The following is a 25,302-nucleotide window of genomic DNA, read 5'->3' on the forward strand; positions in this document are numbered from 1 at the left end:
TTCTTTGTGATTGCATCAACATGGAAGCTCCAAATATGTTTAATATTTATTGGTTTTGGAGGGGGGTGGGAAGGGGGGAGGGAGGAAAGGGGGAGAAAAGAGAGAAAATGTCACTGTGTATATTTAATGAGAAACATTTGTACATATTTTTGTTGATATAGTTCATAGTACGATAAATAAAAAGTTTTAAAAAAAATGGAAGCTCCAGGATAGATCCTTGGAAATGTTGACAACCAGGAATTTGAAGTTCAATGAGGTCTAGGTTGTGTTCCCTTGAAGTCCACAATTACCTCCTTGGTTTTGCTGGCATTGAGCACAAGGTTGTTGTCATTACACCATTCAACAAGCTGATCTATCTCCCTCCTGTACACTTTCTCGTTGCCGTTTGTGATTCTGCCAACAACTGTGTTGTCATATAACCATATAACAATTACGGCACAGAAACAGGCCAATTTGGCCCTTCTAGTCCGCACTGATCCAAGTACCCTCCTCTAATCCCACTTACCAGCACTCTGCCCATATCCCTCCATCCCCCTCCCATCCATATACTTATCCAACTCTTTCTTAAATGACAAAATTGACCCTGCCTCCACTACCTTTCCCGGAAGCCCATTCCACACAGTAACCACTCTCTAAGTAAAGAAGTTCTCCCTCATGTTACTCCTAAACATTTGCCCTTCAACTCTCAACTCATGACCTCTTGTATCCATCTCTCCTACTCTCAATGGGAAAAGCTTGTAGGTAGCATTGGTATTGTACCTGGCCACACAGTCATGGGTATATAATGAGTAGAGCAGTGGGTTAAGTACACATCCTTGGGGTCTGCCTGTGTTGATAATCAGTGAGGAGGAGACATTGCTTCCAATTTGCACTGACTGGTCTTCCGATGAGAAATTCAAGAACCCAGTTGCTTGGGGAGGGTTCAGAGTCCTAGAGTTTGTAGCTTCTTGACCAGCACTGAGGGAATAATGGTATTGAAGGCTAAGCTGCAGTCGATGAAGAGCATGAATTACTGTTTTCAAGGTGATCCAAAGCTGAGTTGAGAGCCAGGGATATTGCATCTGCCGTGGAGCAATTGTGGCGATAGGCGAATTGCAGTGGGTCCAGAGCTGTATTTAGGTACGTATTTATTCTGGCCATGACCAACCTCTCGTGGCAGCCCACACTACTCTTCTTGGGCACTAGGATGATTTATTGCTCTTTTGAAGCCCAGGGGAACCTCTGACTGCCACAATGAGAGGTTGAAAATGTCCATGAACACTCCGGCAAGTTGGTTGGCATAGATTTTCAGTACCCTGCCAGGTATGCTGTTCACCCTCTTGAATGATGTTCTGACGTTGCCCTCAGAGACAGATATCACAGGGTCCTCAGCCTTTTCAGGGATTCTAGTAAGAACTGTTTGGTTCTTCTCAAAGCAGGCATAGGTATTCAGCTCATCGGGTAGTGAAGTATTGCATCTATAGTGTTTGCCTTCACTCTGTAGGCTGTAATGCCTGCCTTCCCTGCCGTAACTGACGTATCTGTTTCTGTCTCTAGCTTCCTCCGGAATTGCCACTTTGCTTCAGAGATGGCCTTCCGCAGGTCATACCTGGACTTGTGAAAGAAGTGTCATAAAACGGTGAGGCTGTAGTCAGCCAAGCTGGAGTCTGTGGATGCTAATTATAAGACACTAATTCAGAGTCAGTAGCTTTAATGAGGTTTTTCCCCTTTCTCCCTATAGATTAAGTCCATTTCTTCTACACTTGGTGATCTTTGCATGTAGGGCAGAAACATGTTTTTCCTCACATGCCCTTTGTGTCTTTGCCCAAAAATTTAAACTTTGGCATCCAACGCCTTGGGAAAAATCAAAACCCAAAATAATTTCCCTCTTTTTTGCGTCATCTAAAACACAGAGATCTTGAACAACTTAATTGTTCCTTGCTCCAAGCAGAACAATTCAAGTTTCCTCAGTCTAATTTGCATCTGAAATCTGTCACTGGAATCATTCAAGCATCTTCTACAGGGCCTTGATGTCCTTCTTAAAAATGAGATGATAGAATTAAGTGTAATTGAATGCAATTCCATGGAGCGAAGCGATGGATTTGTTTGCAAATTCCGAGTTTTACTGGTTGTAGAGTTCAGGTATTTTGGATGAGCAGTTACTTACCACAAGATCTATGTTATGCAAGATCTAATAGAACAGAGCAAGTGAGCCATTGTGATTATCATAATTCACAATGGAACCTGGATAGAAAAGTGCAGCAATCATATTAACATTTAATCTGCTACAATTTTGACTAACTAGCCTCAAACAAATTTATTTTACAAGATATTTATCTGCAATTAAATATTTGGGCATAATTTCAGAATATTTGGACATGCTAAATTTATGCCCAAAACAAAATTATATTCTGTAAAAACCTGATTTAGATTTGTCTATAATTTTCTGTATTGATAATGATGATTCTTAATCGGATATAAAAACATGCGATGACTCAGTTCCAATAAAGGGCATTTGATCCAAGATGTTCCCAGTTTCACTTTCTACAGATGCTGCCTGAACTGCTGAATATTTCCAGCATTCTGTTTTACCTCACATTTCCAGCATCTGCTGCTTGATTTTTAATTCTCAATTTGATGGAAATTGTATGATTTTTAGTGTACATCAAAAGAAACAGAGTTGGATGTGTGTTTGGGGACATTGTAGCGGAGACACAAACTGGCCCACAAAATGGCTGAAAAAAAGCGGCGATTGGTGGACCTGGGGGGGTGATACCCACCGTCGTCCCAGGTGACCTCCGCACAATAGGAAGATAGGAAACTGGCAGGAATGCCGGCCAATCCCAGGCCAGTGCTCCGATGATGCAGGGCCCTGATGTTGGTGCCTGGGGCCCATATAAGCACAACAGCCACAGCAATAAACCAATTTTGTTTTCCAAGGCTTTGGTGTGTGCGTGCGTGCGTTGTTCTTCTCCACGCTCGCATAGTGCCTACACAACAATGTAATCGTGCTGCTTCTAATATTTATTTTGGTTGGAGCACATTCAAAATGTAATCAATATGGTATTAATTAGGCCAGGATGAACAATGGAAGCAGATCAGCGCTCCCCAGCCATTATTTAGCAGGAAATTATTCTTATCAATTGATTTAAAGGTGAATCCTGGGGATAAAGGAGCAGGGACTTGGGGAGAGCAAAGAGTGGGGTGGGGGGATACATGATAAAATAATTGAAACAGCTATGTGCTTTTTTGTTTTGTAAATCATAACTGAAGTGTTTCTGTAGCAGAATTGCATTGATTGTAAAACATTTCACTAGTAATGATAACTTATCAAGGCCTCATGAAAATAAAGATCATAATTAGAAAACTAAAGCAAAATATTCTAATTAATTATCATAACATTGCCTCCTTACAGGTGACTCACAAGCAGATATACAGACTAAAATGCAGGATAAAACATTCACCAGCAATTCGGAATGGTTTTTTTTTGCAATTTCATACAATATTTATCATTATGAAACAACTCCAATGAATTAAGTGCAATACACAAAAGCACTGGAGAAACTCAGCAGGTCACGCAGTATCTCTCAGAAGCAAAGGGTAATCAAACATTTTGAGCCTGAACCCTTTGACAAGGTATGATCAAAAAACAGGCTGGTGTCTAAATAAAAAGGTGGGGGGGGGGGGGGGGGTGGGAGAAGTGGAGAGAAAAAGGGGCAGGGGAGGAGCATAGGCCAATAGGTCATAGTTGGATATGGGTGGGAAGGCAGAAAAGAGCTGTGGTGATATGGGGAACTGGTAGCTCTCTAAATGGACAGGGAAAGGAGTAGGGAGTTAGAAGAAAAAGGCAGTGCGCGTGGCCATGGACATCCTTCTGGCATTTACCTTGGTGTTATGAATGGTGAGTATATATCCATGCCCTAGTGATGATGGCTGGGCTGGTGTTCTCAGTGATAAAATAATTTGTATTTTGTATCCATAAATACCTAAACTCTTTCTCTGAATGTCAGGCAACGTTTTCTGATGGCTAATTTTTGTTTGCTTTACGGCAGACAAAATATAATTTTCTGTAATATTACATCTGTTCTATTACATGATGATAAAAGAATCTTGAAATATTTCATTGACTATCAATGGAAAGCCCGTTCAATCTCCAGAAACTAAACACAGATGGGCAGTTCACCTATAAATTTGCACCAAAGTGGTAACCTTGATTACATATTCAATTCCATGTTATATTGCCACTGAGCCAAATCTAGGGCACAGAGGAAAGCCAGTAAATAGAAAGGCACTAATGCCCACATTTACTGTTGTCATTACAACTTCCTGTTGGAAGCACAAGATCATGAAATCCTGGCTGGCAATGAAATGATCATGAGAAAGGGTGATCTTGTTCACATTAATGACAAGAAGCATTTTTTGACAATGACCTCTCCTGTAACTTGCATTTTATAGAACACTTTTCAGTGATAAAAATATGAAACACAATTGGTGTAAAGATGATCATGCTTTAACATTTCCACTTTGCTATATTGAATGACAATTTAATTGTTTACATAGTATGCCCAATATCTTTTGCAACTTAAATAACCTATCATAGCAACAGGTCTATGATGGATACCCTCTCACTGGCTCTACACAAAACCCTGGAACACTGGACAGCAAAGATACATACATCAGGATGATCTTTTACGACTACAGTTTGGCATTTAATACCATTATCCCCTCAAAATTGATCAGCAAACTCCAAGACCTGGGGCTTAACTGTGTAATTGGATCCTGGATTTTCTCACCTCAAGACCACAGTGTGGATTGGTAAGAACATCTCCATCAGTAACTAGCACCACAGAGCTACATTCTTAGCCCCCTGCTCTACACGTTATACACCTGACTGTGTGGCTCAGCACACATCATCTACAAATTCGCTCAGAATACCTAATAGCCTGAAATTGTCTGATCTTGGAAGCTAAGTAGCCTCAGGACTGGTCAGTACTGGTACTTGGAGGGAAGACAGCCTAGATACACCAGATGCTGGTGGTTTCTGTCAGGGTGCTGGACAAAGTGGCGATTCTCTGTCTGCCTTACAGTAGAAAAATGTTAAATAATTTCATGTCTGTTCCATTCTAAATGTTTTATTACGTGACAATAACGGAACCTTTACTTTTCTTTAAAGTAGTGGGTTGCAATAAGCGACGATGAGTCAGTATACAGGAGGGAGATTTAAAAAACTTGGCTGAATGGTGCACCAACAACAACCATACACTCACTGTCACCAAAACGAAGGAGCTGACTGACTTCAGAATGGGAAAACCAGGGGTATACGATCCAATGATCACTGGGGGAAATCAGAGGTGGAGAGGGTGATCAAATTTAAGTCCTTGAGAGTTACTATCTTGAAGGAACTTTCCTGAACCCAGCGGACAGTTGGCATCATGAAGAATGCACGTCAGTGTCTCTACTTCCTCAGGAGTTTGTGGAGGTTTAGTAGGACATCAGAAATCCTGGCAAATTTATACAAATGTGTAGTGGAAAGTATGCTGTCTGGCTGCATCACGGTCTGGTATGGGGATACTAATATCTCTGAATGGAATGCCCTGCAAAAGATAGTGGACACAGCCCAAAAGCCTCCCCACCATCAAGAACATTGGCAGGGAATGCTGCAGCAATCATCAAGGATCCAGATCACCCAGCACACACTCTGTTCTCTTTGCTACCATCAGAAAAGAGGTATAGGTACTGCAAGGCTCCTACCAACAGGTTCAGGAACAACTGCTACCCCTCCACAATCAGATTCAACAACATATTGAATCAGGGCATTATTTAAGGACTCTTTTGCACTTTATTTTTTCCTCTCTGTATTGAATTTTGTTTGCCTTTATTTGTTTACGTGTGTGAGTTCAATTACTTTTTTTCACGACCAGTAAGTACTAACTCTGCCTCGCTTGCAGGAAAAAGAATCTCAGGGTTGTATGTGATGTCACTTATGTATTCTGACAACAAAATCTGAATATTTTCTCTGCCTTTTTCATGGATATCAACCACGAATGTTCTTCACACATGTGGCATGCTTTTCATCTCAGCACATCTATTGTGACCTTTAGTCACAAAAATATCAAATAGCAGTCAATTAAGACAAAGTAGAAGAGGAAATGAAGCATTCATTCAAAATAACAGACTGAGAGTTTCTTTTACGGTTTCTATTTCTTCTATAGAACTAATTTCATTCTCCAAGCATCTGTAGATGTTTGGAAGATTTTGGCCAACACTCTTGTAATCTCTAGCATGACTTTCCCTCAGCAACCTCAGACGCATCCTATCTGAATGCTAGCTTTTTAGCTAGCTCCCCCCAAACAGAATATTATCTTACATCATCTCTGCTACACCCTTTTTTTTTTTAAATTTAGACTCAAGCAACATTTTCTTAACTCTATCTTCAAGAATTGGTCTCCTTTTGGTCCCTGATTTGAGTTCTCTCTTTTTACTAACCCTTTGTTGTTTAAACGATTATAGATTTTTGGATTAAATTTCATGCCTTTCTTTGCCACTTTTTTCTTTACTTACCATAATGGGTGGCACGGTTAGCGCAACACAATTACAGTGGCAGTGATTGGGACAGGGGTTCAAATAGTGCTGTCTGTAAGGAAGTGGCTATGTGGGTTTTCCCCGAAGGCTCTGGTTTTCTCCCACTGTTCAAAAAGTAACTGGGGTTGTCAGTTAATGGGGTTTAATTGGGTGACATGGACTAATGGACCAAAATGGCCTCTTGCTGTGCTGAATTCTGTAAAAAAATTAAAATTAAAGAATAACACTTATATCATCAACCTGCCATTTGCCATTTTTCCTATGTTAGTTTACTCTCCATCTTTTGATCTTGCAGGAATTTTGGCTTTAATTTCCTTCAGTCTTCCTCCTGGGACTGTATCCAGATTGCAATTGAACAAGCTTCTTGAAGACTCTTTACTGTTCATGTTGTTTTACCTGCCAATCTTTGTTTCTGGCAAGATATGTTCTCATGACATTGAAACTATCCTCTTGCAAATGACTACTTTTAATTTAGAGTGATTTGTAATCCCCCCCCCCCAAAAAAAAACTACATTTTATGCCACTATGATTGTTGTTTCCTAAATATTTTCTTATTGATAACTGCAACATTTAGCTCACTCATTCACGAGAACTATGTCCAAATTCAAAAACAAACTGATGGAAACTTCTTAAATCATTTGAACCCCCAGCAACTCCCCTTTCTCACTGCTGGCAACTTTCACCCTTATTATTACAACTACAATTGATGTTGCAATACTTGAAACCTCCCACTGGCTTTCTAAGGCTCTCCCACTCCATGGTCTTTGTACTCTAATTTCCCTGAAAATTTATAGCTGTCATTTCTACTTATTCCTTGCATTTAGACATGCAGCACTAATGGCAGGCCAGACTGATTTAGATTCAGATGTTTCTTTCTTCATTCTTTTAAACTCAATTCACTATTTTTCTGCAATCTGATTTTCATTTCAGTCTCTGCCCTATGTCTTTGATACTGACACTGTCCAACAGCATTAGTAAAGCTACCTGTGAGAATAATGGCCCTTACTTTCCAGAAGCCCTTTTCTCCCCCACTGGCATCCCAGCTAATTGGCCATTCAGTGTCCTGGTTAAAGAAGCCATTTTTCCTGTTCCCACTGGGCCACTTTTAACTAGGACAATACTGCTTTCACACTGACTGCAAGTCATCTCTGGGGATAGGAGATTTTATCTTCAATCAGAAATGTCACATATGACTTGTCCTTTTCAAACTGGGTGAAATTGGCACACCGGCGTTAACTGTTGACGGGGATGTCAGTAGGAGCCGAGACGGTCAATCCCCAGCGTTGATATGCTTTCCCACTGAATCTTCAACGAGCAAATTGGCTGTCAATTCCTGGGACAATGTGTCAGTGAAAAAGGGTTTAGGTACAGTGTATTAAATTTCTGCTCCCAACCCCTTTCACCTCAAAAGATTCTCCTTCATTCTTTCTCAGCTCCTTGGGCTTCATTCTCGGGGGATTGGTTAATGATATTTTTACACACCCACAGACCGCTAGCTGTGTTAATCACATCTCCACTCACCCTGCTTCCTTTAAAGATTCCAACCCATTTTTCCAATCCTCTGGCTGTTGATTCTGTATTGATGCTTTCCACCTCAGTCCTATGTCTTCCTTTTACAGAGTACAAGTACAGCACAGTATAGGCCCTTCACCCACATGTTGTGCCAACCTATGTAAACCCACTTCACAATCTCATCCTTCCCTACCTCTCATCCATATTCTTTTTCTTACATCCATCAGTCTATCTTTTGAATGTCCCTATTGGACCAGTCTCCACCACCACTTCCTACTTGCACCTTGCCCCCAACCCCAGTAATTATTCCAGGCACCCATTACTCTGTGTAAAAGGTTTACCTTTGACATCTCCCCTACTTTCCTCCATTGTAAACAGATGTCCTCTGACATTTGCTATTGTCACTTCAGGAAAAAGGTGCTGCCAGTTCCCCATATCGATGAATTTCATAATCTGTTACCATCCATCCTTCGTCAATCCAAAGACATAAGACATAAGACAAAAGCCCAGCACTGTCAACATTGCTTCATGTGTTTTCCAATCCAGACAACATCCTGTTAAATTACCTCTCCACCCTCTGAAGCATCTACATCCTTCCTGTTAAGAGGTGACCAGAACAGAATGCACTGCACCAAGTGTGGTCTAACCAGAGTTTTATAAAGCTGCAACATTACCTCATTGCTCTTGAACTCACAGCTGACTAATGAAGGCCAACATTTGGTAACCTTGAGGGATCTATGGACCTGGACCCTAAAATCTCTGTTCCTTCACATGGTCAAGAATCCTGCAATTAACCACATATTCTGCCTTTAAGTTTGACCTTCCAAAGTGCATCATTTCACACTTACCCAGACTGAGATTTGATATGTCACTAAAAACTCTTGTAAATTTCTACTGGTGTACCATGGAAAAAATTCTGCCAATGCACAGAACTGGAAATGACTAGGGAGAGATCTGTACTCTGCCAGAGCCATCATAGGCATCAGTCTTCACTTCACTGAGGACATCTGCATCATTAATAGTGTCTTAAGAAAGCAGCCTCTATGCTCAAGGATCCTCACCCCCCCCACCCAAACCCAGGCCATGCCATCTTCACACTGCTACCACCAGGAAGAGGTACAGGAGCCTAAAGAACACCCATCAATTTAAAAACTTCTTCTCCTCCTTGACCATCAGATTTCTGAATGGATGACGAATCAGACACTACCTCACTTACTCTTTTTCTATTTATTTTTAAATGTAATTTAGAGCAACATTTTCATCTGTAATGCTGCCACAACAAATTTCATGACATGTTCATGACAAATTCTGATTCTATCAGCTATCAATGAACTCCATCTGCCACTAGTCCATCCAACTGCATCCTGTTGTAACCTATTTCAATCTACTGCACCATCCACAACACCTCCAAACTTTTGTGTCATCTGCAAACTTACTGATCCCAAAGAACAGCTGGGTCCAGAACAGATCCTCGTGGAACACCATTTGTCACTGACCTCCAGGTAGAATATGTTCCATCGACTATTACACTCTGCTTTCTGCAGGTAAGCCAATTTTCCACCACCATTGTTGCAATGTCTCTCATAAAGATCTATTCCATTTCCCACACTTCTGCTTTCAGTCCTTTTTCCTTCCACAGAGAGCAAAGGCAGGATTTTGCTTGTCTTTGCATTGCATTATACAGCCTGCATATTTAATGGATTGCCCTTTATAATTTCCACCATGTTCAACTCAACTTCACCACCAGATATATCTACCCCTTTCAGCATTCGGTACCCTGCTTTTCCTTCAATTCTTACATCTCCAACACCATCCCCTTTTCATAACACCTTCCCATCAAATCAGAGGATGCAACACCTGGCCTTTACACCTTAAGTTTCCAAGAACTTAAATATCCCTTCCAGGCAAAGCAAGAATTAACTTTTACTTGTACTAAATCTGCTGCTCACCCATATATTTGGGATATAAATACATATCAAGTGACTTCTTTGTAGAATGCATGCATTCACTGAATAGAATGACCCCACTAATTAATCAGCCTTCTCAGTTAAATAGAATTCATATTAAAAAAAATGCAATATATCAATCCTTAATTTTTTAAAATATAAGCCAAAACCACATTCCTTTTAATTTGGTTATTAAGCCCATTTATATTAAAAGATACAAAATTTAATACATTACCCCAAGAAAAAAAAGTACCTGTTTTTAAAAAAAACAGTACTAATTTCCTCTACTGTGCGGAAAGTGGCCTTTGCCACAAAGTGGCACGTGGCTACGGAAGGAGAAGACAAAAAGTCCGCCCCTCCTTATCAGAATACACACAACTTCAATTATAATTCATTCAGGTGTAAGTGACTTCTTTGAGATCTTTATTCACTTGGTCGTCATTAATTCCACCAGTTCTTGATGTTTTAAGAACTGTTGCACATCCTGAGCCTTCTCATCTTGATGAAATGAAAACTGTTGAGTAGCCTGACTAAAAGTTGAAGTTTGATCTTGTTTAAGATTTGGCAAAGAATTAGCAAATTTCAAAGCCTCCAGAAAACACTTTTTGTATGGCTGTGTAACAAAAAAAAAATCCTTTCTTCCAAAGAACTAATTTTGCAGGGTTAAATTCCTTTAACAATCGACATACTTAAATCCGCATAGAAAAACACTGTTATTTTCCACTATTAAGGGGCCTTGTTGTTTTCGAGCATTTTGAACTGCCAATCTTAATAACATTTTTTAAAATCTTGATAACGTAAACACCTTATCAAAATCGAGCATAGCACTTGTCCCGGAAATGGTTTCTTTCCATTTGCTCTGTGTGCTCTATCCAATTCTAATCCATTAGGAAAATTTTCAGGACCCGTAATTTCTGGAATCCAGCTTTGAAAAAATTGCACTGAATTAGAGCCTTCAAAAACTTCAGGTAGCCCAACAATCTAAACATTTATTTCTGTGAACTATGATACTTTAGTACATCATTTTTTTTTATATAAAAGTTCTTTTCTTTGTACCTCCCAAGCCATAAAAGAATCTTCCATTTTATTAACTGTATCCTTGCATTGTTCTACTTCATCATGATAATCTTGAATATCATCTTCAATTTCTGGACTTTAGCTTCAATTTTCTCCACAATTTCAGCATATTTTGCCATTACTTGCTTAACTTTCATATGAAATTGCATTTTAGATTCATTTTTAGAAGACCCAAACTGTGAATCCATACGTTTAACCAAATTCCCTACTTAACTAACAAATAGTTTTCAAAGCTTAAAATTCTTTACTCTGAAACTTAGCTTCAGGGTGTTCAAACTTTACATCCTCCATACCTTAAGTAAGTTGGGCTTCTTCTTCCACTCTCTCTCCCTCCAATTCTTCATAAATTCTTATTTCCCTTTTCAGTATCTTCTTCCTCTGAAGATAAAATGGGTCTAGGCTCTGAACAAGAACACTGCTATAAACAGGTCTGACTAGCAATGCCAGCAGGCCCAGGTTCAATCGACTCTGTAAGTTCCCATGTATACACCGGTTGATCAATTGTGTATGTGTAGACTTCCACGCACGCACATTGTTCCTGCTTGATTTTTAGTTTAATAGTCTTCCTCTGAACTCCAGTGCCATCTTCCCCGGCTCCCCAGAGAAGTGGTGCTGGTGTCACGTGGATCTTCACTAGCGTCACTTGGGTCATCCTCGAAGAGAATGGAGCTTGACCCAGAGGATGAATCGTTATGGTAGGCCCAACTTCTTCAAGTCGTTTTCTTAGCTATTTGATTTTTTGTTTTTTTGTCTTCTTTGTAGCCATAGTATATCACTTCAAATCGATCTCAAAATTCTTAATTTTAAAAAGTGTTTTAAATTTGGTTTTTAATTAATTCCGCTTGGAGAGGCGTATTTCCACATCTTCAACTTACGCCACGCCGCCCCCCCCACCCCCCCCACCAGCTATTAACCAGCCTTCTCATAAAGTAAACTTTGTATTTTTGCCTCCAACAATGACCCAACAGAACCCTGAGTTACAATACCTCATGTTCTGACTGGACACTCACAACCCTAAAATTCAACAGTTGCAGTTAATTAACCTTTCTACTTTTGCATCAGAAATGTTTACTTCTAAGGGAGTCAATATACAAATATGTCTTAATTTTCCTCCCTTTATGGATATTACCCGACTCCACTCAACATTTCCAACACTTTCATTTGTATTTTCCCTACCTTCTGTTCCTACATCCCCCCCTCCAGATACACCAGGTATAGTTAACAAGTCTTCACCACCCTCTCTCTGCCAAGACTTCCATAATTTCTATCATTCAATCTTATCTGGTTCCCTTAATTCTCCCATCAGAGAACTAATCTTCTTAGTCCTCTGCTTTCTTCCTGTCTCTTTTCATTTTTTCTCTTCTACCTTCTACCTATATTCACCTCTTAAGTCTGTGTTCTGCCCCCTTCACTATCTTCTTTTTTATTAAGGCATGTCTGATTTTCAGCATTCCTGATGAATGGATCAGGGCTAAAACATTAACTGCCTTTTACCTCCTCTGGATGCCATGTGACCTGCTGAGTCTTTCCAGCACTTCTGTGTATTGCACTAGACCTCAGCATCTGCAGATGTTGTTTACCTCACTTGGTCTCTCCTCTGTTCAGATAAGGTCTTCTGTTATCTTCATTACTTACTCCTTTTTGGTAACCTAAAACACATTTCCTAGTTCTGGTGACAGGAGAGGTTAACTGTTTATCTCTGCACCGAAGCTGATTGACTTGTTCAATAGTCCCACATATTTCGTTTATTTCACACTTTCATCAGTTGCCATCTTTCACTTTTAAATTCTTCAATATTTTGTCAGTAGGAACTTAAACTTTCAACATTCTATTATAAGTAATCATGATCAATTAACAATGGGATAGAACAGAAGAAAACCCAGCATCTTTTAGCACCATTCATGGTCACAAGATGTGGTTGGAAGTAATTTTACAGTACAGTTACCATTACATTGAAAGAGTTCATAAATGCAATTACAAGTCAAATCTCTTCATCATATTTAAACCATCTTTTTCACTGGCTATCTTCCACCAAGTTCCTATCAGGTTTGCCCAGGAGCACATATATCATTTCACAATGCCCATCATTTATTAAAACATTGCAAGCTCCATCTTACAAATTACAGGCAACATACAAAGTTATCCCTTAAAACTTTTAAATCTTTCCTCTCTCAAATGAAACCTATGCCCTCTAGACTCCCACATACAGGGGGGTGGGGGGGGTGGAAGGAGACCGAAATTCACATTGTAAAAGCTCTTCGTGATTTTATAAACCTCTACAAGGTAATCCCTTAGCTTCTTAAGCTCCAGGGACAAAGACCCAGCCTCCCCTTATAACTTAAGCTCCCCAGTCCTGGCAACATCCTTGTAAATCATTTTTTCACCTTTTCCAGCTTCATGACAACCTTCCTATAGCTTGGCACCCAAACTGCACACAATACTACAAGGTCTATGATTATGAGGGGGTATTCTTGGATAGACAAAAATCTCTCATGCATGTTTAACAAACTGCTAAAGGAAGCTGCAGAAGTGGGTACTTAGAATATTTGGACAAATATGTAGTTTAGAAAGGTTTAAAGGTATATGTGCCAAACATAGGCAAATGGAAATTGCTCTATTAGTCTTGATCAGCATGAACAAATTATAAATTTAGACATTCAGCATGATAATAGGCCCTTTTGGGCCCATGAGCCTGTGCCATCCAATTAACCTACAACCCAGTATGTTTTTGAAGGTGGAAGGAAACTGGAGCCTCCAGGGATAACCCACGCAAACACGAGGAGAACGTACAAACTCCTTACAGTGTGGGATTTGACCCCTGGTCTCAATCACCAACACTGTAACAGTGTTGCGCTAACTGCTACGCTAACAGTGCCGCCCCAAGTATGACCAAAGGTCCCGTTTTTGTGTTGCATGGGTCTATGACAAACACAATTCTCTTCCCGAATTCAACATCGTAACTTTTTTTTCCTCCTGGTTTTCAGAAAAATTTAAAGCTACATCATCTATTTGGAAAGCAAATTAAAATCCTAATTCCTGGGTGCCATACTTTAGAAATGTGAAAGCTTTGAAGAGGGTACAGAAAAGATTAATCAAAATTATGAATGGCGAAAAAAATACAAGAGGTTGCAGTTACTGTAATCTGCAGCACAAAATAAACAGCTGGAGGAATTTAGAATCAATACAGGTAAAGGGACAGTTGATGGAGAGTCAAAATCCTGTATCAGGAATCAAAACTAACCATTCTTTTGTCTCCATAGATGACCTTTGATCCAGTGAATTTCTCCAGCAGTTTAGATTTTGCTCCTTGAGTAGGGGACTTTAGTTAGAGATTGTCTTGAAAGGCTTGGGATGATGTTCTTGGAAGAAAAGGAAGTTGCAATCTTATCAAGGAATTTAATTCCTGAAGGGTAGAGATAGACCAGATAGAAAGGAACCGATCCCATTGGCAGAGTGATCAAAACTGCAGTACAGAGAACGAAATGATCTGCAAAAGCACCAAATGTCACAAGAATATACATCTTTTAAAACATATAGCAATTGGTTAGTGTCTGAATGCACTGCCAAAAATAGAAATGAAGGCAGATTCACTTGTTGAATTCAAAAAGTGACCTGGACAAAAAATTTTCAGTGCTACAGAAAAACTATATGGGCTGAATGGGCTCCTTTCTTTGCAGACTTTCTGTGAAGAACAGTTATCAGCTTGTTTGGACACAAAACTATTACCACGTTGATTTGTTGTTCCTGATAAAAAGAGTTCAGGGCTTCAGAGATGGTCCATGATCCAACAGATACTGCTCATATGGAGGGTGCAGGTACAGTATCCCTCATTGTGATCTGCAGAAACTTCACCAGAAAATTGATCAAAACCATTCTTGTTAAAGGATTTAAAAAAAAAAACTTTATTGCCAAAAGCCAATTTGATTGTTCTATATATTTGACAATTAGTTTTGAACAATCAGGTATGATTATTTACAGAAGTGCAAATGCCACCAACATCTCTGAATCTTTCTGCCTGACTATTATAGGACTATTGAGAGTTTGGAACAAGTAAAGGATTACCTTGTATGATCAACTTTTGGCAATGATAAAATCAAGATGAAATCATAACATTTAAATAAATAAGCCCACACAACTTCTCACTGTACAGCAATAGCCCATTAATATGCAATGGATATATAAAATTCCCCAATGTACAGAGGCACCATACCCTTCCTGGTCATTGTGAAGCAAGATCTGCACGCAAAACTGATTAGTACAGTATTTGCAGTCATGTTAAAGGAATTTTTTTTGTTTATTTTTTCAAAAAGAAATCAGTACATCTGATGCTAAACTTGATGACCACACACTTAGTTATCCTCTTGATGCTACAGTATGAATCTAATAAAATTCCTTCGAATGGGGAGAGGTGGTGGAGGAGTGAATTTCAAATTCAAACCAATTGCTTCAGGAAACAATTTCTATGCATTTTCCATTGAACTGTTAAACAGGTTAGTGCCATTGAAGAATCTCTTTGAGATTTTCAGTATCAAAGGCGGTCTGCTCGAAGTGTTTTTAGGAAGAGTTGTCATCGGTGAAGGACAATGTTGTCTGTTGCCTTGCTCTTCCCCCACAAAATTCTGATGATCAGCTGCATTGGTCACTTCTTGTTTAAGACAAGTCTGTTTGCTTGGCTTTGGAGTAGTAAGGTCAAAATCAGTGGGGAGTCCACACACATCCAAAGATTCTGTACTGGTGTCCCTGAATAAAGTATTGGCTGTTGTACTGGGGAGTTCCTGAGGAGTCAGAGTTTCCATGATGTGTTGTTCAGTAAGATCAAAACTACTATTCTTAAGATATTCAGAGGCTTTGTTTACAGTGCTATTGTCATTGTTCACAGTTGCAACAACCACCTCATCGCTGTCACTTTCAATAGTTATGACAAGTGGTGAATGAGTTGTACAATCTTTCCTTTGACTGCTTTTCTCCCTCTGCTTATGTTTCTTCTTTTGCTTACGATGCCTGCTTGCCACTGTTGCCTTTCCCTCATACACTATTTCCACACTGGAACTTCTCCGCTTCTCTCTGTGCCTTTTCAGCCTGCGTTCACTGCTTTTAGTACTCTCAGCTGCCACAGAACCACTTTTTGAGTAACTGCTGCACTGTGAATGAGGCCTCGGAGAGCTGCTTTCCCTTCTGGGCAAAGTGTGAATCTCTGATGCTAATTTAGCAATCTGTAAACATGTACCGTTGTCATCTTTGCTGGACGAACTTTCCAAATAATGAGTCTTATACTTTCTTTTGCCTCCAGGTTTCTCTTGCCTCAATTTATCAGTTCGCCCAGAGGTAGTTCTAGATCTGGTACTCGATGGACTTCTTGAATGATAATTTCTGTATTGATAATAGACTTCTTCCCTGTGACTACTTGGGCTTCTAAAGCTTGTACTTTCAGAACTAGATCGAATTCTATAATCTGAACAAGGTGATGGTCTCCTATGGAGAATTCGGTTCCTTGCTACTGCATCATGACGACTGTGGGATCTACTGTGGTAGCTATATCTTTCCCACTGATATGAGAAGCCCCTGTCTCTTTCCTGGTATTCTCTTGTATAGCTGTACATCCTCTCCCTACTTCTGGACCTTCTCCTGTCTCTCACTGTAGCATAGTCTCTGCTCCAAGAACGTGATCTAGGACGATGCCTGTAAACCATGCTGTCACTGTTCTGTGACTTCGTTCGACTTCTTGTAGATGATGCCCTCTCTCTGTCCCTTGATCTCCTTCTGTTCCGAGAATGATAGGTGCAGCTTTCTCGGCTGGCTGACCTGGCTCTATCACCTACAGAAGTTTGATCTCTAGTGGAACTTTGGCTCCAGTTTTTGGCTCGATGCTCACTTCTACTGTGGGAGTGAGCTACCATAGTTCTATCTGTGCTGCCTGACCGTTGGTCCCTCTGAAGATTATGCTTGTCTCTGCTTTGTGATCGGAACCTGCATCGATCTCTAGAGCTGCCTCTAATTCTACTTGATGCCTTTGTTTTGTATCTGCTTGAAGAGGAAGTGCTGCCTCCAGTATGGGAATTTTTCTTTTGATACTTCTCTCTTTTTGATTTACTCCGTTTCTTCCTTTTTGACTTCTTTCTTTTCCATCGGTCCCTGGAGACAGAGGATCTGGTTGAGGAGGATCTGGTTGAGGATGACCTGGTTGACAAGAAGCAACTGCTCACACTGCTGCTTCGAAACTGTGTATGCACAGGCTGCACAACAACCTCTGTGCTTGTGATAGGTGTCGAAACCTCAGAATCTGAACTCAATTCAATAAGCTCAGGAGTCCTTTCGGCCAAAGGCTTCACATAACCCACTATTAAGCAGTCATCTCCAGAACGGGTTGAGCTGTCCTCTTTTGAACCAGGATCAGCCTTTATTGGCACTGCAGGCAATGATGATTCAGGCTGAGACGCAGCTTCTTCAGAAACAACAGAAGCTTCATCAGGTGAGGAATTCCCAGATTCCAAGGTCTCTGTGACAGAATAGGAAGGGCCAGGAGTTTCGTCGTCCCAAGTGGCCTGACTAAGGCTCAGAGCTATCTCGGAGGGATTAGGAATTTGACTGCCTGCTCGATGAGGACTAGCAGTGACAGGTGAGATTGCAATTACAGACAAATCAGAGTCACTTTCTTCCTCATAGGATGGGGCTGGACAGTCATAGTTGGCTCTCTGGTCATAAGATTCCATGTTAAATGGAGCCCTTGCAAAACTGATAAACTCATGCAAAAAGTGGTCGGTGCGGCTAAGCAGGAAGGGTCTCAACTCCTCCTGGAATGCCTCTCCTTCCATGTCGTACCGGACAATGTTGGACATGATAATGTGTTGCACAATGTTGACAATGGAACCATGAGAGCCAAATAAGACACAGAGCTCACGCTTTAGCCATGGCATCAGGCGATGCAGGCAAGCGGCATTGCGGCGGAAGAATTCAGCAGAGACATCACGGTACCGGCCACCATCTTGCACATTCCTGACCCGTATGCCTGACCGGTACAATTCCCGTCTATAGTTGACCATCTCTTGCTCTTGGATTTGCCGAATGGATGCACCTTGGGACTGTGCCCTCCTCCTAGTGTTCACACGAGTCATCATACGGCGTAAGCTACGGCCCTGTTGGACCCGGGGTTGTCGTCCCAGTCCCTCAAATACCACCCCATTGTCAGGCAACTGGGAAATAATTGGGGAGTTGCGAGACTGCTGGGCCATGCGGCGTTCTCGGGTAAGCGTGGTGCGGTATCTAAACCTCTGGCCACCTGGGGTGCCAAAAGAGCCATTCTCTGTTGCCTTCAGGACATACTCTTGGAAATCATTTTCAGTTCGCACGCTGTGGAAAATGGAGTTGAAAGGCTGTTTACACAGAGGGCATTCTGCTTTGTTGTGGGACCACTCTTGAATGCAACGAAAGCAAAATTTGTGGAAGCACCGATCAATGTAAGACATATTGTCAAATCTATCGAGACAGATAGGACATTTTGCATCAGGCGATACGTCAGCCCGCACTCCATGCTGAATTTTGCTAGTTTCCTGTTCCGGAGAAAATTGGCTCTCTGCTTCCAAATCCTCTGTGGGTGATGCCATAACCTGAAAATAAAAAAAAGTAAAAACTCCAATGAAGTTACTTTAAGGGCACTCAAAAGAAACTATGAAATTCACTCGTGTTTGCCCAACAGATCAAACACCAGGCATTAGTCATTCTGTAACCAATAGGTGAGAATTAAGAAAATTTTGGAGAAATATTTTTAAAACCTTTTCTGATATCTTCAGGATCAATTTTATACCTTGTCCATTAATAGCAATATTTGGTTTCTCCAAGGATGAGAATATATGTCAAATCAAAGACAAGTTTTAGCATTTTCTAAATTGCTGGCCAGAGAGAAATCCTGTTGAAATGGGAAAATGATTTTCCACCTACCCGCTTGCATTGGTTACAGAATACCTTGTCCTTTTTGAGAAAAATCAGACATAATGCCAGAAAAATTAAGGTCATGTTTGATAAGACATGGGGTCATTTATGGTTTGTTACCATAATTTAATTAAGGTACATGGATGCGGAAGATTGGTATGATTTGCTGAACCTCCGGAAGTTGCTGCTTGATTCAAAGGCTGCTAAAACAGTAACTGTTTATTCCCCCATTTAGTCAGTCTTTTTTTCTTGGCAATAAATACTGGTTTGATTGTGATTTCATGTACTATCATTAATGTACAATATGATAATCAATATAAATATATATATTGTATTTGGTTCTTTAGGAACCTATCATGTATAGGTTTTCAACTTAACTCAATAAGAAGATATTTTAAATGTTAGAAATGACAAATGTAAACATGAGCACATCACTTTTACCACTTCCAATTCTTCTACCAGCTCCTGGTAGACAATGACTTCATTTTAAAATCCTCGTCCTTATTTTCAAATCCCTCTATTGTTTTGCTCCTCCCGCCTTTCCTTCCAATATGACTGTTCTCCAATGCTCAAATTTAATCACGCCACTCCTTCTACCTTTAGCCACAAGTGTCCTAGGGTCCTGGAATTTGGTTCTTCAATCATTTTCCTTTTCTTCAATAAACTTTTTAACATCTACTTCTGACCAAGCTTTTAGTCATGAGTCCCTAAAGTTCCATGCACTAGGTACAGGGGTGGCCAACTTTTTAAATTTTAATTTAGACATACAGCACAGCCACAGGCCCACAAGTAGGTACTGGGGGTGTAGTAGGTTAATTGGGTAGCATGGACTTGTGGGTCGAAATGGCCTGTTACCATGCTGTATATCTAAATTAAAAATTAAAAGGTTGGCTACCCCTGCACTAGGATTTCAAATTTTATTCATGAGGAGGGGAGACTCATCAATCCTGCCTTCTGATGTTTTGGTCATTGAAGACATTGTATAAATAATTATCGTTGAAATAAACTGCCAGTATGAACTTTACAGATTGTTTCTCAAATGTACCATCACTTATGTAAAACATAATCACATAATATAAGTGAGTATGAGGAATTGTGTAAAGAACAAGAATTGGTGCATGCCTAAATGTGTTCACATCCTTAACTAACTGTTGATGGCTTTAACTAATCTTGTTCTGCATATAATATTTGCAAAGGAACTGACAACACAGTGCTAGTTACTATCTGCTGAGCTGATCAATGCAGAGATGCTCAAGGCTGAGGTAAGAAATTCCTGCAGCAATGAGGTAGCTGTGAATCACTAATCAAGGGTGCCTGGCAAAGATATGCCAGTGTGCTTGATAACAAACATATAAGCAGCAGCCGTCTCGGAATGGTTCAGGGCTCACTTGGTTATAGATACACAAGCTTCATGAGCTTGAAAATAAATGGTGTATGGTTTAATATTAATTGGGTCTGAAATTATTCCCTAGATCTGTAATGAAGAAGGAATTCTACAAGTATATCCACAAAAATCACCTATAGACAATGGAAAAGATGCAAATACAATTCAGATGGACCAAAATTAAAAAGTAATTAGTCTAAACAGACTGGAGCTCTTTTCTCCTAAAATGTTAAAACTTGTAGATGCCTTTAGGAAATTATATTCCCATACTTAAGGTAGCCCAAAAGCAAGAGCTATAAAGATATCACTATGATCAAAGGAATTATGATCAAACTTACTTTATCAAGAGAATGACAATATAGAATTTGCTACAATATAGAGCAATTAAAATGAAGAAGTGGACGATAGATAAAAGTGAAGAACCAACATGATGCTGAAATGAAATGACGAGTTGTGGGATGAAGTTTTTCTGGACCATAAATATTGACATAGACTAGTTGAGTTAAAGGGTCTGCAAATTTGATGGAACTCTGTAACAGTTGAAATTATAAATGGTAAAAGTAGTCTGACTTAAAAATAACAGCATTATTTAAAACAGAATAAGCTAAAAGAATTGTATTGGCAGCAAGGAAAAAGGTCAAACAAATGATATATGACCCAACAGAGATTAATGAAAACTTTAAGGAATTTTATGAACAATTATACCAAACTGAGAACGAGGGGAAAGATGATAAAATAGAAGAGTTTTTAGCTAAAATTGAACTGCCGAAATTGCAAGAGGAACAAAACAAACTAATAAAACCATTTGAAATAGAGGAAGTACAGGATATATTAAAAAAGCTGCCAAATGATGATACGCCAGAAGAGGATGGATTCCTAATAAAATTTTATAAAACATTTAAAGAGTTATTAATTCCTCCTCTCCTGGAAGTAATGAACCAGATAGAAGAAACACAAAACTTGCCAGATTCATGTAAGACAGCAATAATTACAGTAATTCCAAAGATGGGGAAGGATCCATAGACCAGCATCATATAGACCAATATCTCTACTTAATTCAGATTATAAGATAATAGCAAAATTATTAGCAGATTGGTTGTTTGTGTACCAAAAATAGTAAAACAAGATCAAACTGGATTTATTAAGAAAAGACAAACAGCGGATAATGTCTGTAAACTTATTAATCTAATTCATGCAGTTCAGGGAAATAAGAAGCCAACAGTGGCTGTTGCTTTAGACGCAGAAAAAGGCTTTGACAGAGTAGAATGGAACTATTTATTTAAAGTATTGCAGAGGTTCAATCTACCAGAAAAATATATTAATTGGATTAAAGCATTGTATAATGGACCATTGGCGAAGGTAACAGTAAATGGATATGTAGCGAGCCAATTTAAATTAAGTAGGTCAACTAGGCAGGAATGTCCATTATCCCCCTCATTGTTCGCCTTAGCAATAGAACCATTGGCAGAACTGATAAGAACAGAAAATAAAAGGGATAAAAATAGAGGAGTATAATGTCAGCTTATTTGCAGATAACATCATAGTATACCTAACAGAACCAGAAATATCAATAAAAGAATTACATAAGAAATTGAAGGAGTATGGAGAAATATCGGGGTACAAGATCAACGCAAATAAAAGTGAAGTGATGCCAATGAGTAATGCAGATTATACAGAATTTAAAAAAGAATCAGCATTTAAATGGCAAACACAAGCAATCCGATACCTAGGTAATTAGGTTAGATAATAACTTAAGCCACTTGTACAAACTAAATTATCAGCCACTAATAAAGAAATTGCAGGAAAACTTAGAACATTGGAAATAATTACCGCTAACGTTGATAGGGAGAGAAGAGTGCATTAAAATGAATGTTTTTCCAAGGATACAATACTTATTTCAATCGTTGCCAATTCCCTTAACAGAGAAATTCTTTAATGAACTAAAGAGAATAATAAGGAAATTCTTGTGGAAAGGGGGGGGGTGGGGGGAAACCAAGGGTAGCATTAGATAAATTAACAGAGAGGTAATAACCAAGGTAGTTTGCAGTTACCAAACTTTAAAAATTATTATAGAGCCGCACAATTAAGGTATTTATCAGATTTTTACCAGACGAGGGGAATATAGGGGAGAACGTACTGGAACATATACTTTATAAGTGGGATGAAAAGCTGGTGCAAATATAAAAGCTCACCAACTCACCACTTAGAAAGGAAAAAAACGAATTACCAAATACCAAAATTGTTTTTTTTAAATTATTTTTTATTTTTCACACTATGAACCATATTAACCAAAATACACACGAACATTTCACTCTTGAATATACACAGTGTCATTTTCTCCCCTTTTCCCCCCTTCCCTCCCTACCCCCCTCCCCACCCACTAAATGTTCAACATATACAATACATTAAACCCATTAAACAATGTCATCACACAATGAGAATAAACAAGAAAATTGTGTCATCTACTTTTACACACTGGGTCATTTCATTTTGTCTTCCTCTCATTCTGTTATAATAACTTAAGCCACTTGTACAAACTAAATTATCAGCCACTAATAAAGAAATTGCAGGAAAACTTAGAACATTGGAAATGGTGTTGGAGGTCCGCGGTAGGACCTCTCTGTTGTGTTCCATGTACGGTTCCCAAATTTGTTCGAAAACTGAGATGTTATTTCTTAAATGATATGTTATTTTTTCCAATGGAATACATTTATTCATTTCTATGTACCATTGCTGTATTCTCAGGCTATCTTCTGATTTCCAGGTTGACATAATACATTGTTTTGCTACAGATAAGGCTATCATAATAAATCTTTTTTGCGCTTCATCCAGTTTGAGGCCTAATTCTTTACTTCTTGTATTACTTAGAGGCAAGATCTCTGGATTTTTTGGTATGTTATTTTTTGTGATTTTATTTAATACCCGATTTAGACCTTCCCAAAACTTTTCCACTTTCTCACATGCCAAAATTGCATGCACTGTTGTTCTCGTTTCCTTCTTACAGCGAAAACATCTGTCTGAAACTGTTGGGTTCCATTTATTTAACTTTTGGGGTGTGGTGTATAGCCTGTGTAACCAATTATATTGTATCATGCATAATCTTGTGTTTATTGTATTTCTCATAGTTCCAGAGCATAGCTTTTCCCATGTTTCATTCTTCATCTTCATGTTTAGGTCTTGTTCCCACTTTTGTTTGGGTTTACAGCTTATTTCATCGTTCTCTTTCTCTTGCAGTTTGATGTACATGTTTGTTATAAATCTTTTAATTATCATTGTGCCTGTAATCACATACTCAAAACTGCTTCCTCTGGTAAACTCAGCCTGCTTCCCAATTTGTCCTTCAAGTAGGTTTTCAGTTGGAGGTATGCAAACATTGTACCGTGAGTTATACCATATTTGTGCTTCATTTGTTCAAAAGATAATAATTAATTTCCCGAAAAACAATTTTCTATTCTTTTGATCCCTTTTCTCTCCCATTCTCTGAAGGAAATGTTATCTATTGTGAAAGGGATAAGTTGATTTTGCGTCAATAGTAATTTTGGTAGTTGATAATTTGTTTTTTTCCTTTCTACGTGAATCTTCTTCCAAAAGTTGAGCAGATGGTGCAGTACTGGAGAATTCCTATGTTGCACCAGCTTTTCATCCCACTTATATAGTATATGTTCAGGTACCTTCTCCCCTATTTTATCTAGCTCTAATCTGGTCCAATCTGGTTTTTCCCTTGTTTGATAAAAATCTGATAGGTATCTTAATTGTGCTGCTTTATAATAATTCTTAAAGTTTGGTAGCTGTAAGCCCCCTTGTTTGTACCATTCTGTTAATTTATCTAGCGCAATACTCGGTTTCCCCCCTTTCCATAAGAATTTCCATATATTTTCTTTAGCTCCTTGAAGAATTTCTCTGTTAGGTCAATTGGTAACTATTGAAATAGGTATTGTATCCTTGGGAAGATATTCATTTTAATGCAATTTACCCTTCAAATCAATGTTAGTGGTAAATCTTTCCAATGTTCTAAGTCATCTTGTAATTTCTTCATTTGTTTAATTTCTTAATTTGTATAGATGGCCGAGATTATCATCTAGTTGAATACCTAGGTATCGGATTGCTTGTGTTTGCCATTTAAATGGTGATTCTTTCTTAAACTTTGTGAAATCCGCATTATTCATTGGTATCGCTTCACTTTTATTTGCGTTGATCTTGTACCCCGATACTTCTCCATATTCCTTCAATTGCTTATGTAATTCTTTTATTGATATTTCTGGTTCTGTTAAAGTATATTATAACGTCATCTGCAAATAGACTGATTTTATATTCCTTCTCTTTTATTTTTATCCCTCTTATTTTATTTTCTGTTCTTATCAATTCTGCCCAGGGTTCTATAGCTAACGCGAACAGTGAGGGAGATAGTGGACATCCCTGCCTAGTTGACCTGCTTAATTTAAATAGGTTTGATATATATCCATTTACTGTCACCTTCGCCAATGGTCCCTTATATAATGCTTTAATCCAATTAATATATTTCTCTGGTAGGTTGAACCTCTGTAGTACTTTGAATAAATAATTCCATTCTACTCTTGTCAAAAGCTTTCTCTGGTCTAAAGCAACCGCCACTGTTGGCGTCTTGTTTCCTTGAACTGCATGAATTAAGTTAATGAACTTACAGATATTGTCTGTTGCTCGTCTTTTCTTAATAAATCCATTTTGATCTAGTTTTACTATTTTTGGTACACAGTCGGCCAATCGATTTGCTAAAAGTTTAGCTATTATCTTATAATCGGAGTTTAGTAGAGATATTGGTCTAAACGATGCTGGTGTTAGTGAATCTTTCCCCATCTTTGGTATTACTGAAATTATTGCTGTTTTGCATGAATCTGGCATGTTTTGTGTTTCTTCAAT

The 25,302-nt window shown here is 39.0% G+C and overlaps 2 protein-coding genes across 4 annotated transcripts in view; both read right to left on the bottom strand.

Moving 5' to 3' along the window:
• Nucleotides 1–25,302, bottom strand: part of rigi (RNA sensor RIG-I) — a 109,460-nt gene that overhangs the window by 67,315 nt on the left and 16,843 nt on the right. The gene's annotated exons all lie outside the window — the stretch shown is intronic.
• Nucleotides 15,372–25,302, bottom strand: part of LOC138756330 (E3 ubiquitin-protein ligase Topors-like) — a 31,148-nt gene continuing 21,217 nt past the window's right edge. The window contains exon 2 of the mRNA XM_069922858.1: nt 15,372–18,700. Coding sequence (XP_069778959.1) covers nt 15,557–18,697 — 3,141 coding nt within the window. The 5' untranslated portion in view covers nt 18,698–18,700 and the 3' untranslated portion in view covers nt 15,372–15,556. The remainder of the gene's footprint in view (nt 18,701–25,302) is intronic.

Source organism: Narcine bancroftii, chromosome 1 (genome assembly GCF_036971445.1).
Source record: "Narcine bancroftii isolate sNarBan1 chromosome 1, sNarBan1.hap1, whole genome shotgun sequence".
Taxonomy (NCBI): domain Eukaryota; kingdom Metazoa; phylum Chordata; class Chondrichthyes; order Torpediniformes; family Narcinidae; genus Narcine; species Narcine bancroftii.